At 39.6% G+C, this 15,732-nt stretch overlaps 1 protein-coding gene across 1 annotated transcript in view; it reads left to right on the forward strand.

The window, feature by feature from the left end:
- Nucleotides 1–268: 268 nt before the first annotated feature.
- The window catches only part of SCHIP1 (schwannomin interacting protein 1), a 312,923-nt gene continuing 297,459 nt past the window's right edge, over nt 269–15,732 (forward strand). The window contains exon 1 of the mRNA XM_075202061.1: nt 269–457. Coding sequence (XP_075058162.1) covers nt 449–457 — 9 coding nt within the window. The 5' untranslated portion in view covers nt 269–448. The remainder of the gene's footprint in view (nt 458–15,732) is intronic.

The raw sequence follows: 15,732 nt of genomic DNA on the forward strand, positions 1-15,732 counted from the left end.
AATGCCCACATTGTGGATATAGTTTTGAAAACAAGTAGTTAGAGCATCCGTTTCTTTCCTGTGAGTCATTTGCAAATGTATAGTTGAAATATGCTTACATTAATTCATTTGTGACTATACAAATGGTGGTGTTTGATAGCGGTTGAGCTGCAGAGCATTGGACTGTAGATCCAAGGCAGGTATGGAGTTAACATGAGCTCAGAGGTTCCTTTACATCACTGCACTTTCTTCAGCACCACGGCACTCAGCGCTGAGTGAGGCAAGTGTCAGGAGTGTCTTGTGAGGCTGCCTGTGGGATCTTTGATGCCTTGAATGTGCTGAAGTCACAGAGCCGCTGTCTCAGACTCACCTCTTACGCTGCAACAGTCACATCCAGCCCAGTGGTCAGAACAACACAGAAAACAGCAGCTACTGTTTGTGTCCCCGAGGATCCTCCAGGAATTTCAACATGCGCCTGGTAATGTATCTCATTTCCTTAACAAGACACTGTGGTGTTTTTACCTTGTGATGCTCTGTGTCTTTTGTTTTGCCTTGTCTTTTGAACTAATGGAATGAAAAATGTCATTGTGCCTGCTGGGACAACACTGCCGTTCATTTTGATTGTCAGCACAAGATACATAGATAGCTTTCCTAAGGGGACTGCTGGAGAAAGTATTACTTTGGCTGTGATACAAATGCATTGTAGGAGTTAAATTTAACTGGTGGTCTATCCGTCATTGTGAATTAGCTGCTCAGTAGTGAAGGAACTGTACAGTACAGATATGTCTCTGATAGCAAAGATAAAAGGTGCTTTACCTAAATCCGTAATGTAGAGATACAGTACTCTCTGTAACATCCTTGTAGATTTCATGCTGTTAATGTGATTCAAAGCACCGTGCAGTGTGTAGCTGCTGGAATGCTGAGTTCAGTGCGTCTCAGGTAGACGGACCATGAATCACTGTATAAGTAGAGCACTTTGTCTTATGCCTCGTTGCTTCAAATTGCGAGTGTGAAAATATATTAAATATGCATGGTGAATTGAAAGCTGTTTTGTACATATAAAAACTGTTAAATGTCTCTCAATAGAATAATTACTGTTCTCTCATTAGCATGAGGCAAACTAAGCCTTACTGAAACACTTTATCAGATGTGCATTTCATTAAATAAATAATACACATTACTAAAATAAAAAATGTCAATACTTGAATAGCCAAATAAGTATCTTGAATTAAGTTTCACATTGATTACATGTTTTTCATTATCTAATTCTTTTTATTTGCGGTCCTCTGTGTTTTGCATTACATATTATTTGACAATTCTAGTGCATGGCAGTGTCATTGGATCACTTTTATAGGTGAATTTTAAATGACATCATGAACCAACACTGCATATAACCCATTAAAGGGTTACCAGCAAATATATTTTGTTAACTTATTCTCATGGAAGTTGTTTGTGAGAGTGACTGACATTGTGTTCTCATTTGCAAGCCATATTTAAGGTACTTAAAATGCTGTACTGAGAGTAGTATATTTTTCCAGCAAGGGTTTTAATAAAACACTGTTAATTACTGACTCTAATCTTATCAGACAAGATTCTTTCTATACTGTAATCATATGCAAATGCTAGAGCATAGGTTTATTGCATTACTATTGGGAGCAGAAAATACTGTGATGTCACAGCAGATAATCACAGCCAATAGAATTATGCCAATTGGCATCTTGTCAGACATGAGTGTACTTCCTTTTACAGATTTATGACCCAATGACTCTGATTTTGCCTATCTTGAATTATCTATTTGTATGTAAATGGAAGTGTCACTGAGGTTTAAGCTGAGAAAGTTGAATTTTCTATATCCCTTTTATAACCCTATATTCCGATGTACCTTTAAGCACATGTCACATATTACACACATGCACTAATTATCAAGACTACAGACAATCTACCATGGTACTGTCAGTAGGATGTCATATTTTACTTATGACCATTCATGGATTGAGCTCTGCAAATGTTTTCAAGACCCCATGATCAGTAAATTTTGAAAATGGGAACATTTAGCTCATCTCTAGGGTAACATTAATTAAGTGACATTTATACCAAGCATCCAATCTCTGATCCTGCAGATGAGTAAAAAAAACACATGAGTGGGATGCTTATTCATATTTGCACCTGCGTAGATCACTCAGCCTTGTATAAAACATGAAGGGAGTATCTTGTAACTTACAACATCCTTACTTGATGTAATGGTGATTAGTGCATTATACAACTTGCTCATACGCCGTTTTAGTACGTGAGGCATTGTATAGCAGAGTATTGACATTTTTTGGTATTTATTTTGCTGAGCCAGGTTTTATTTGTGTATAGTTGTTTTTTTTGTGAGGATTGTTTTGAATTGTCTTTTTGTTAAAACTACCTGATATAAAAAACAGACAAACATCCAATCTCTCTCCCCCAACTAACTGGACTGAGCAGGTGTCATACTGAGATTCCTCATATTTCTGGTGACCCCATCTGTGCCAGGGCTAAAATGCTTCAGGCCCCTGTGTTGGCAGCCTAAATGCAGACAGTGTTTGTAACACAGGAGCTGACTGGACAGACTATGATGGGGACCTAGCATGGAATATGAGAGGGGAGTGTTGGAAAAAAATGACTTTGTAACTACAGCTACCATTTAAGGTACTGAGCAGACACAGAGGCTGAGTGTTCAAGTCCAAACCCAAAGCATGGAGCAAACCTAATACATCCAAAATGAAAAATTAATATTTAGCTGATTGTGTTTTTTGTTTTCTTTTTACACTAACTTCCTCCTACACGTTGATACATGAACACCTCTAGGTCTATACTGATGATGATGATAGGCATTGTGATGAGCTGTGACTAGATTAAATCATTTACTAGTGTGGATTTGGTCCCTAGAGAGGCATGTTGTCCTATTTATTTGATGTATATAGCATCTGAATGTAGCTGAATACAGATTTATTTGCATATTTTTTGTGTAGTATATTTTCTTCACTAGACTACTAGTAATGACCCATATATCTGATGTGTTCAGACCCATCCCACCTATTGTGTTCTCACAGTGCAAAACTATCTGACCTGAATAGACCCTGCAACATATTGCTTGTGTCTATAGAAACCAGTATCTCATATGTATAAAATAAATGATACCTATGTATACACAGCATTCTCAAATGATTAATACATTATCCTTAAAAAAGTGACAATACATGTATGTTTTGTGTTAAGGTGAAGACCACCCTCATGTACACATGAATAATGGACTACAGTGTTTGCAGACACACGCTGTGCAAATGCAGGAAAAAGCAGACTAGACTAGAATGATAAAACTGCAAAGAGCCTAAAGATACTCACCTTGCTGTCTGAAACTATGATTACTTAAAAAAGAAGTTTGAGTGTGTCTAGCAGTTTGAATAATTGCATAGAGCTGCAGACATGCCATCGGTCATGGCACATTTCAAATGACACTTTATAAATCTAATCACGGGTGGAGCGTTTAGTGAATGGAACACTCTGTCTCCACCATCTTTCTATCAATTATTAGGTTTTCAGATTTTGTATAATAAGGAGCATTTACATTCATTATGTGACGTTACTTTTCTCTTTAAACTCAACCATTTGGGAAATGGCCAAGCGCTGGCATATTCCTTTCCTCATTTAGGAAATGGAAGTATTTTGATAATGTTCACTATTTGGAAAATAACTAACTTTTGTTATATGAGCTGAATCTTATATGTTAGTTTGCTTTGTCTTTCCTGACCGCACTTCCAGGTCTTCACAGAACAGGTTTAGTTCATGCTATAGGAAATCTCACCTCCTCTTAAAAGACTATTTTCTACAAAAAACTAGACCAAAATGCAGCAAAATGTATAGATTCGGGGAGAATAGGTTACTGTAACTGTATTACACCATCAACACAAAAGGCAGCATAAAGCACTTGTAGACTGATTGAAGTATGCAGCAAGAATGGAATGGATGTGAAAATATGGGAGCTGCAGTAATATTACATTTACAGCTCATTGTAGAGGAGTGCAGGCAGCGCTTATAGAGATTGAAATGGAGCCCCCAATAAATATTGATGATAAGGCAGCTGGCAGGGCAGGTGTTGCATTTACTTAACAAAATTGACAATTATGGTCTAAATATGATCCTATTAAGCAGAGACTTAGTTAGTGGTGAATAGACAATCATCTGCATGGACCGACCATTTGACTGTAGTCCTTTCAGCCCAACAAACAAGTTACCTGGGCTGTGGCCCATACGTTAAATTTTGCTACCATGTGTTCATTCCTCCAGCTATATTTAATCACATGTATGTTTTCCTGAGTCTACTCTATACTTTCCACTCACTCCCAATGTGTTGCTATTTTTTTACTCTCTTCTACCGTCACCCTTGCTATTAATTCAAAAGCCTCTTTCCTTATCAAATTCCCTCTCACCTTTACCTTCCCATACCCAAAAAGGTTACAGTTTTATCTAAATGTGTATCTTTATGTCCACCTACTCACTGCTGGTATTACATGCCCAACCTTAACCTTATCCATATTCTCATTGGCTATAAGCTCCATTCTACACACTCTCCACTTCATGGCAGTAAATCAAGAGGTAGTTTTGGCCTCTTAATCTAACCACACTGCACTTAATATGTCCTCTTTCTTCTTTGTCATTTTTGAGGCCTACACACCTCCCACGTAAATTTGCAGTCATCATCCTGGCCAAATAGCCCAATCTCCTACAGCTGTTATTGCCTAGCTTCATCAAGGACTTTTCTCTGATGTACTTATATTGACCTCTTGTCCATTTTACTAAGCTCCCTTCTCTCACCTCCTTCTCTTGGCTACAGTTCCTATTCACCATGTAGGACACAATGGTAGCTTCACATCCACCATAATTAACGTCTCCCTGTGCACACATGCAATTCCAAACCACGGATAATGAACCTCTTTATGCTTTTCTGGAAACTCTCAATTCCTTTATTTCAACTCTCCTGTCTTTAATTATCTAACTCCCAGTACAACCACACACTGTCACCTGCTCTGGTTAAAGTTGCTGCTGCTAAACTAGCTGCATACACCTCATCCAGGTACATGGATGTGTATACTAGGGTGGCATACATTGCAAGGTTGCTTCAAAAATCCACCCACACTGCTAAATACAAAAAGTGAAAATGTAAATTGTGATAATAAAACTGTCTTGTTTTCTGATTCTGTCTAAAATACATACTTCTCCTCATTTATAAGATGGCATCACTAGTTTCAAACCGCTGTTGTCTCTTTTCTGCATTTAAATCACTGCAGGGGTGTAGCTAGACATTTGTGAGCTCCATCACAAAGTTTGGTAAGGACTCTATGTACCTCCCAATGGTGAAAAACTGCCATACATATGGTTCTATGACAGGGAAGACAGGCCCCTCACCTGTGGACCCCTCAGCAGCTGCACCCCCTGTACCTATAGTAGTTACGCCCCTTGATTCATTGCTGAACTTGAAAAAACACCTGATGAAAGATCATTTTATGAAACACAAAATCACCGCACTTTGATGTGACATTTCACTGCCACCTTTTATAACAGAGATGAGCAACGCAATGCAGAAAATGCTTAAGCTTAATGCCCCCGTGCATGAGACTTGGGAGCAGATTTATCCAATGGCAAAAAGCCCTATTCAACAAAGGGTTACAGCCAGCAATAGTATAGCTATTGCCAACGATAACTGGTACCTTCCCAATGCCTTTGTACCACTGCAATTCCTGTTCTGTTATCGCCATCTCAGGAGCAGCGCGGCGCCATATATATAATAGTTAGTTATTGCATATAATGATGCTCTTCTGAAAAACAGAGCAGAACCGACTGCTGCCAACTCAGAAGTGGCGGAGAGTGGCGTATATGCTGCATTATAATGATTAATGTCGTTACCAAGCATGCATGCACTACCAGCCCTGACTCTTCCTCACATTCCTGGATAATGACCACGCAAAGCAGCCAAGCGGAAGCAGCTATGGAGGGGATCACAGGGCATTTCCTTGCTTCCCTCCATATTTGCTTTAGTACATACACCTCTAAGTGTAGATGCATTTTTAAAATCGCTGCCTGACTACCCCAGCAGAAATATTCTTCCCTTAAACCCCTTTACTTTTTCTTTATTCAGGAAACGTACACGGTTCTGCCAGAGAACTGCTTAGGACAGTAAGCGAGAGATCCCTCTTATAGACTTACACCTGCATCTTCTTTGTGTAATGTGTAGGAAGATAATGTTCCAACAAGATACACACAGAAGACTGTAAACTTAATATTTGATGTTGTTATTTTTAGCGTTATCATTACTATTTCTTCATAAAACATCAATGTATTTTGCACAGCAGTAGTACAGGGATGCAAGACAGAGATGCATATCAGCTGCAGACTGCAAGAGAAAATGGTAATTAAACTTTGATGCGGTTGAACCTCATAGCGTTCATGCTGTCAGGAAAAGCAATGTGTTTCAGGCCCCAGCAGCAGAAAAGATTTGCTCTTGCTCACAATGGGAGATTCATCAAACTTTTATTACATCTTTACACCATCTCAAATAGTTTGTTTCTCATGGAAAGCAAATTGTATTTCAGGCACATACCGTACAGAATCAAAAACGCTGTTACCTTATTCATTTGCAAACAGAATATCAAATCCCATATAAAATATTCAACACTCCTCTACAGAATGGTTATACTTATGTAAGTTGAATATTGCAAGGGGACATTTGACCAGAAGATGATCATGTACTATAGCGCTGACTACATCAATAACTTTAAATCATTATTGTTCCCATGGGAAAGTGGGTCAGAAAACATTTGCAGCGTATGGACAACCTATGTGTCTCGCTTGTAACATTTGCAGGAGATAGCTAAACATATACAGGGAATCACCTATAATCTATTTGTCAGGCTGAATGCATATGATTTTGACCAACGGGTTCAATTGAGAATGTTCAGTTTATGATCACATTTTATACTAAGTTAGTGGACTGCTATATGGATTTCATTATTGTATACATGTAGTAGTTTTTGTATATGTTTCAATTTAGGCCTTTGCAACATCCCTTTAAATAGCGGACATTCAGTTTGTGGGCTGGACTATTAATCATGAGAACATAACCTGTCAATTCACTAGAAACCAGTACCTCATCAGGGGCAAACGCAGGATTTGTAGAGGGGTGTTTCCACACCGCGCCGTCAGTGGGCGTGGCCAGCATTTATGGGGGTGTGGCTATAATTTTAGACAGTGCTTGGCTGCTCTCCAACTCTTCCTATCCCCATAATATACATGGGCAATGCTGCGTGGACTACTGTTAGGTGCACGCAGCTCTCCCTTTTCAAGTAGAGCCGTGTGAAGTGGGGGCAGAGTGCAGCCACCTCAATTATACAGTGCCCCAGGCTTGGAGGGGGTTTCCAGGCACTATGAAACGCTCCACCCCCCTCGGTTTGCCTATGCTCATGAGTAAACATCAGGCCTAAGGACTATTATTCTGGCAGTGCCTCAGTGATTTCACAGGTTCCTAGCAAATTGATAGGCTGCCTACTGATACAGCCCACAAAATGTATGCCATCATTACATGTAGGCCACAGGTCCACATTCAAAACTATGCAGTGTCGTGAATTGGGCAGCATCAAAGGCCAAGGTGACGCTATTGTGCCCCCAAATGTTGTGCTGAGAGTGGATTATATTATCTTCCCTTACCAAAAAGTGCCAAGATAATAGAGTTTTGTAGTAATTTGGTCATTCACCATAATAATCCTTTATTTAAGAGTACTCTTACCGCTTTGCCAGCAGCCTCGGGTGTCTCTGCACATTATGACCCACTTTCCATAAAATAAAAGAATACAAAAAGTAATATAAATGTTAAAAATATAAATCCCCTAAAGCACGTTTCCCCTATTATACCAATCGGGTGTTTTGTCCAAGCCTAGTGGATCAATCATTTGTTAGATCAGTTACTATATATATTTACTTCTCCCCTGAAAAAATATAAGCCATATTAATCTTTAATAGATCCGGAATATAAGAAAATTGGCATAACATCAGCATAGAAGCCTTACTTCATGCACTCTCTCATGGGCATGCCCACTTACCCGAAAGCAAGTGGAGCTAGAGCCATGGGCCCCCCTATATGCTGTATTATAATCCACTACTGTAACAAAAACCTCTTATAAGTTTGTGAAATACATTATTAAATTCAACAGAGCAATTCTCATAGTGATCAGCCACTAGTTAGTGGGCAAAAAAATTACTAACCTGTACTAGTAATACTAGTAATATACAGTATATACTAATTGTGATACACCAAACCACGATCAATACAATTGTATAAATCTCAATTGCTATATTTATGATTCTTGCAATACTGCCCTTTGCTGCTCCTCTCCCTATTTCTACCAAAAAAAACCACATATATATAATATGTGCCAGGAAAACATAAGCCCACTGTTTAAATAACAACACAATTCTTTAATAAACAAAATGCAAATTATCTCAGACATGTACTTAACAATAAGTAAAATAAAAAAGATGTCTCAAGTTTTATTATTGGAAATATAATATATATATGTACAGCATATCAACAAGATGTGAATATATGATAATAATTGTAAATTAAACCTTCAATTATTCATACTGGATGACTAGTGACAATAGTGATACAGTTATATGACTTCCAGCTTCCCACAAAAGATAATTCCAGTGATGATGAGTGAAGGTATAAATTAAATCGTTCATCAACTAGTATGTATGTAACTAACAAGCTCTTCAGAATCATGTAGCAGATTCTAACTGGTGATTATCACTTGACAGCAAGTACTCTATATCAAGTATTAAATATTATATTAAACCTTACATCTTTTTAAATTAGACTTGCAGCTATAAATATATACACACAGAACCAAAAAGCTTTCTGTTTCCTATGGAAAATGGATATATTGACCTATATATTTGTTTCATACATAACCCCATATTTTCTTTTTTGCCAAATATGTACTTTGATTACTGTAAAAAGTGAAGAACATCCTTTATTATTTAATTTAATAATATTATTTTCTTAAAGCAGCAATCTTGAATAGTCTTTTTTTAGTAGCGAGTCAAAGTACATTTTAAGCTGTCTATCTCTTTTTCAAAATCTCTCTGGAGGACTGACAAGTTTGGCTGCCTGCCACACACACATTCTTACAACTCTCAGCATGTCATATAATCAGGGCCGGTGCTAGGGTCCACGTCGCCCTAGGCATTTTTAAAAAAGTGGCGCCCCCCCCCCCCCCCCCGCAAAAATCGCCGCCCTCCTCCCTCCTCTCCTTACCTTGTCTCACCACCACTGCCTCTCTGCTCCGTCTCCTCCCCTCCACTCACTGACACTAGTAAGTGGAGGGGAGGAGACGGAGCAGAGAGGCGGTGGTGGTGATAAAATAGCCTCTTCCCCCCCTCCCCGTGCATCTGAATGCTGTGCGGCGGCCGTGACAGGTATGGTCAGCGGTCGCCGCACAGTTTTAAAGTATTTTAGAATTCTATGGCGCCCTCCAGAGCCCGGCGCCCTAGGCAAGTGCCTAACCTTGCCTAATGGGAGCGCCGGGCCTGCATATAATTGCAGAGAGGGTAGAAAAATGGGGTTGGGGAGATTTTACAGAGCAGTGCAGATTGAGCTCAGACAGGTGTTCCAAAACATCTCTGCTCACTACATCATATGTCATTTGATGGTGGTGGTCATGGTAGTGATAGGACACAGTGCAAACCCTGCAGAATAATCATAACTATACATTTTCATGCCCTAGGCAAGAGAGAGCTCTGGTACCCTCACCCCTGCATTTTGGTGGGAGTAGATGCTGCCTCACAGGGAGGTATAGCAATCTTATGATGGGGACACAACTAGCCCTCTACAAGCGCAACCATTTTCCAACCCTGTGCTACGCTCTCCTACCAGTTATTGCAACTACATTGCGATGCTGCTGGTGTCTTAAGCTCAGTTGCTGCCTTGCTGGATCCTGGAATGTTGGGGCCCTGATTGGAGAGTAAATTGTTACTATTCATCTACTGGAAAGCTGGGCAGTAAGTTAGTAATCTAGGTCTCCCTCCCCCCAACCAGCCGAACATTAAGTCAGTGTTTTTTTTGTTTATTAACATGTAATCAGCCTCAGAATTGTATTAATAGCATTCACATTTAATAAACATGCTCATTTCTCCCCATACAGCCCCAGCCTTAAATTAATAGAACCCATGTTTAACAATTAGGCCTCCTTCCCCATATCTAATCCTACATTAAATTAATAGCATTCCCATTTACTAAACATACATATATCCCCCCCCCCTCATCCCCAACATTAGCTTAATAGCATTCCCATTTAATAAAAGGGCTTTTGTCCCTTCGACCAGCCTCAAAATCAAATTTCCCCTACAAGTAACAGAGCTTGGGCAAATAGTGGGCGGCCTTTGCTACCCCTCAGGTTTGCACCCTGGGTGGTCACTCTGCCCGCAGCCCTGATTAATACTATATAAACTTATCTGTGTGAATGAACAAAGGAGGTGCTTAGTTTATTGTACGATAGCTTTTAAAAACAAGAAACGTGCACCAGTGATAGATTAAAACTTGCTTATCAGAAAAGCCTAGTCCAGGCAGTACGGTACAGTTCCCTGAGGGAATACAGCCAAAGAAGACAGAGATCTAAGTAAAGCTCCCCTGCCGGTCTGTGGTTTGTGTTGTATGTGTGTATGTGGCATGGTTCCCCAATGCTGAGAGGAAACTGTGATCAATAAGATTCCCTCCTCCTCCATTACTTTACAGTAGTTTATAGAAAGTTAAATAAAAATACATCTTTATAGAGCAAAATACATATTCATATTGGTGATCAGGTTGTCCCTGACTCTCTCTCTCCTGTGATTCTGTCTTCTGATACTCTATCCTCTCTCCCCTGACACACTGCCCTCCCTACTGGCACTTTATCTCCTCCCTGGCCCCTCTGCCCTGGCATCCTGCCCCATTACACTCTCCCCTCCCTCCTAGTACTTCAACCCTTCCCTGGGATTCTGTATTAGGCACATTCTTCTCTCTCCCCTGGCACTCTGTCACTTCTGCCTTGGGATCCTGCCCCCTGACACCCTCCCCTCGCTCCTAAAACTTCAACCCTTCCCTGGGATCCTGTATTAGGCAACGGCTAATCTCTCCCCTGGCACTATATCCGCTCCGCTGGCTCTTGTTCCCTGAAACCATCCCCTAGTAAAAAGTAGATGAAACCAAATTATATAGAGTTCATGGTACAGTATATTTAATCATTTACACTGAAAAACTGGAATACGAAGTACCACATTTCCCAAGAAATATATAAAACTGAAAACCCTAATTATAATGCACTATTTAGCTTTAGGTTCTAGTACTACTCATATCCTGCTGGTCTGTATGTGAAGAATTAATCAAGAGCACCTAATATTTGTCCTTAATATATTCAAATGAAAATTACCTAAATTACATGCAACAATTGTTTCTGATATATCATGAATATTCTAATTAAAAATAAAATTAAACATAAAATTGATAGGTGCATATCTAAATATATAAAAGGCCGCTCCTCACCTTTATAACTACACTCACAATTTTGTAAAATGTTTGTAAATTTTTGCTTGATGCAAGTGTTTTAAAATGGTATTTTAGAAAAAATACAAATAAATTATTGGTCAGAGTCATCTTTATGTGGCAATATCCAAAGTACGGCGATCTGCCGATGGGAATATCAATATATTGGTGGCATAAAACAGGGGAAATTGGGAAATGACTTTGAGAAGATTTACACAAAAAATGTGGCATATAAAGAAATATTTGTGAAATAGGAAAAGGTTTTTTTTTTTCTTCTTTTTAGCCAGTAGTTGATTCCACATTTCTGGGATAAATAATCCGCGGAATTTAACCGTTAACAAAAAAGGGTCCAACATCTTTCTCTTATTTTTTTTCCGTCATTTTGATGCGCTTTTAACTAGTATAATTATAACTGTGCCACAATAAAAGCAATTGTAAAGTACTATAAGTACAATGTAAACATCAATACGAAACACATATAAACAAGTAGTATATTGGACTGCCAAGAGAAAGATGATGGCTGCACTGTCCATAATATGATATTCAGGGGCATATTCAATTACAATTCACATCCGCGATTCCGCGCGGCTGCACATATAAAGCGTCATTACGGTAGCGCAATATACCGGAAATCCACAATGATGCTGTACCGGGACCCGTGCGGTCGCGCGTCATCGTGGCCGCGAATTGTAATTGAATATGCCCCCCAGTGTCTATTCTCTCCAACCCCCTCCCCTGCTCTGTTAGAAGTAATGTAATCACCCTCTCTTTTACTTTGTTCTGTTGGCCCTCTACTCTGCTTCTTCTTAGCCTTCTTCCTGGCTCCTATCAGCTCCTCTCCATGGACAGCGTTGTGACATCACAGCACTGCAGGGAACTGGGCAACCTTTCTTCTGTGTTGTAATGTGGTGCTGGATGCTGCCGTTTTGGACAAACAGTGGGCGAGCGTTGTGCCCCCCCCTGCCAGCTTGCGCCCTGGGCAGTCACACTGCCTACACCACTTTCATTACGTCCCAGAATAAATCATTAATAGCAGCCTTAAGAAATAAACCAAGGTTGCTGCTTTAAAATAATAGAAAGGTTTACTGAGACTATATCATGCATAGTATTTCATATTTTGAGTTCATCTTTTGCATAGATCTACAGGCAGGAGCAGGCTGGTTTTGGGGGGCAGGGGGCATCTGTCCCCCTGGGCCCGTTTTACTGTGGGCTGCCTTGGGCTGGGTCACTGGTCCACCTGCATTTTTTTTCCTTTAAAATGTTTCTAATTTCCTAAATTTGCCAGCATATCCCTGTCTACAGATTACAAATTTTGCACATCTTGACAGTGGAATTTGGCCTTAAGTGTTCTGCTCAAAATACTCAGTTCTACAACAAAAAAGAAATGATAAGAAACCTCATACTATAGCACTGAGACCCCATATTCATGCTCTCACTGATAAAGTGGATACCAGCCCAGGCCGTCTAGCACTGGTCTTAGTATATACTTCCCAATTTCATTCACTTCTACATTCACTTCTACATAAATCGATACAGTAGTAATTTGCCCTTGTTGGGCCTGATTCATTAGTGATCTTATCTGCTGTTTTTTTGCTTATCTTAAGCAAATCCACTCTGTGCATGCTCAGAAAAGGGAGATAAGAAGCAAAATCCACTGCGTAAGTGAAGAATTTCTTAAGTTAAGATGAAAATCCATCTTAACTTCACTCTTATCTCCCCGTTTCTTCTTAAAAATAAGCATCTTAACTTTTGCACAAGATAAGATCACTAATGAATCCGGCCCGTTGTGTGCAATCTGTAAAATCACACACTGATTTGGTAATTGTAATATTGTATGGTGCTTCACTTTTCTTGCAAACAGAAATAAAAAATATTTTGCAAAAGGAAGTATGTTATATCACAAATGCTATTTTACCCTGGACACTGTGATAGCAAACGAGGTAAAGATCAGGCTGTACAAGTGAGTGAAAGTACATTTGACATTTTAAATTTACTGGCAAATGTGGTTTGTGTATATGAAGATGTCAGCTGAGTACATTTTCAAAAGCTTTGCAACAGATTCAATCTGCAAATCTCCATTGAGATGAAAGGCACTGCACTGACAGGGGTAGGGTGAGGGGAACTGGAGTAGAACATCACGTTTCATGTAACAGAAAAAAAGAGCAACTAAAGTTCCATTTTATATGATAATTTAAAGTGTCATCTTGAGTTTGATGGATTTCAGAATAACCAGTATATTTTTTTATTACATTACTTAGGCTACACATAATATACCGTACATTACCATTCAATCTCAAATCTTTATTTGCTGGAGTAGTATAAATGGTGAGGGGGACTCCACAATTGACTATTTTTCTGCGCACCTCTATGGGACTGAAGGGAAAATGAGTGGATATTTCTGTAAAAACTCTGATACTTAATTAAATCTTCCCCTAAAAGTAATGATTTCATCTTAAATTTGGAACACCCCTTAATTAATTTCATCTTTTCTCTTAAAATACTGATGATTGGAGCCTTATTTATGTAAGACAACAAGAACTAGCTGGTGTGTAGTGAGCATGACCCAGCGCTCCTGATTTACAAAGCTTGTTAAGTAGATTGTGCTACAACTTCCAAGTTCAGAGAGTTAAAATCAGTCAGCTCTGACCCATGGTATATTGGGGTTCTAGGGAGGTCCCCAATTCACTGAGCCGTGGTACTGTTGTTACTGCTGTTACCCCTATTGCTAGAGCGCTACTCAGAGAATATGCTAAAATCAAGATTAACTGCGTTAAAATTGCCTGTGCTTGCCAGCTAAGTCAGTGACATAGAATGTGGCCAGTAGTTTCAGAAATGTTTATTATATTGTATTGTGTGGTCTTGCTATTAAGTATGATATTACTATCTGTGTTTAAAACTGTGTACCTCTATGCTAATGGTTCAGTCTTAGTTTGCATTTTTCTCTCTACACTCTCTCTCAGATCCCCTCCAAGCTTCTAGAGAGACTTGCCTACATTCACCTTACATGCTACCTTTCCGCAGACAACTTATTGGATACTTTTCAATCAGGCTTTTACTCTCAACACTCCACAGAGACTGCATTGACTAAGATTGTTAATGATTTGATCACCGCTAAAACGAAAGGCCATTACTCTCTTCTAATTCTCCTCGATCTCTCTGCTGCATTGACACTGTTGACCACTCTCGCCTCATACAAACGCTACAATCCCTAGGTCTTCAAGACACTGTCCTATCCTGGTTCTCATCCTACCTATCTAATCGCTCTTTCAGTGTCACTTTCTCTGGATATACCTCCATTCCACTTCCTTTATCAGTAGGAGAGGCACAAGGCTCTGTCCTAGGTCCTCTGCTATTCTCTATCTGCACACTTCTCTTGAAAAACGAATAAACTCCTTTGGCTTTCAGTATCGGTGGCTAAGAGGTTAGCACATCTGCCTCACAGCAGATTCAATTCCCAACCATGGCCTTATCTGTGTGGGGTATGTATGTTCTCCCCGTGTTTACGTGGGTTTCCTCAGAGCGCTTCGGTTTCCTCCCGCATTCCAAAAACATACTAATAGGTTAATTGGCTGCTATCAAAAATTGACCCTAGTCTCTCTTTCTCACTCTCCCTGTCTGTCTGTGTGTGTATGTTAGGGAATTTAGACTGTAAGCTCCAATGGGGCAGGGACTGATGTGAGCGAGTTTTCTGTAAAGCGCTGCGGAATTAGTAGCGCTATATAAATACCTGATAATGATGATGATTCCAGTTTACAGGACTTTTTTCGAGCTGCACCCACTTTATGGACTTCACTCCCTCATACCATAAGACTTTCCTCTGGTCTACAAACTTCCAAGCGTTCTCTGAAAACCCATCTCTTCAGACAAGCTTATAATATTCCTCAACCACCCTCTTAACCTCATTACCATTTTACCACCTTTTACACAATTCACACAAGACATCAACCCTCTGACCACAGACCAACATTGCAGTGTTACTGGATATCACATAGCATACGAATACATTTTTACCTTTGCACTCTGGGTGGACCATTATGCAGTATGTAGTTTTAACCTCATGTATCTGACTCCCATTGACCTATAGATTATAAGCTTGTGAGCAGGGACTTCTCACCTCTTTGTCTGTTTTCCCCAGTATTGCTTATTTCTGTTTGTCC

This window comes from Mixophyes fleayi, chromosome 3 (assembly GCF_038048845.1).
Source record: "Mixophyes fleayi isolate aMixFle1 chromosome 3, aMixFle1.hap1, whole genome shotgun sequence".
Lineage (NCBI taxonomy): Eukaryota > Metazoa > Chordata > Amphibia > Anura > Limnodynastidae > Mixophyes > Mixophyes fleayi.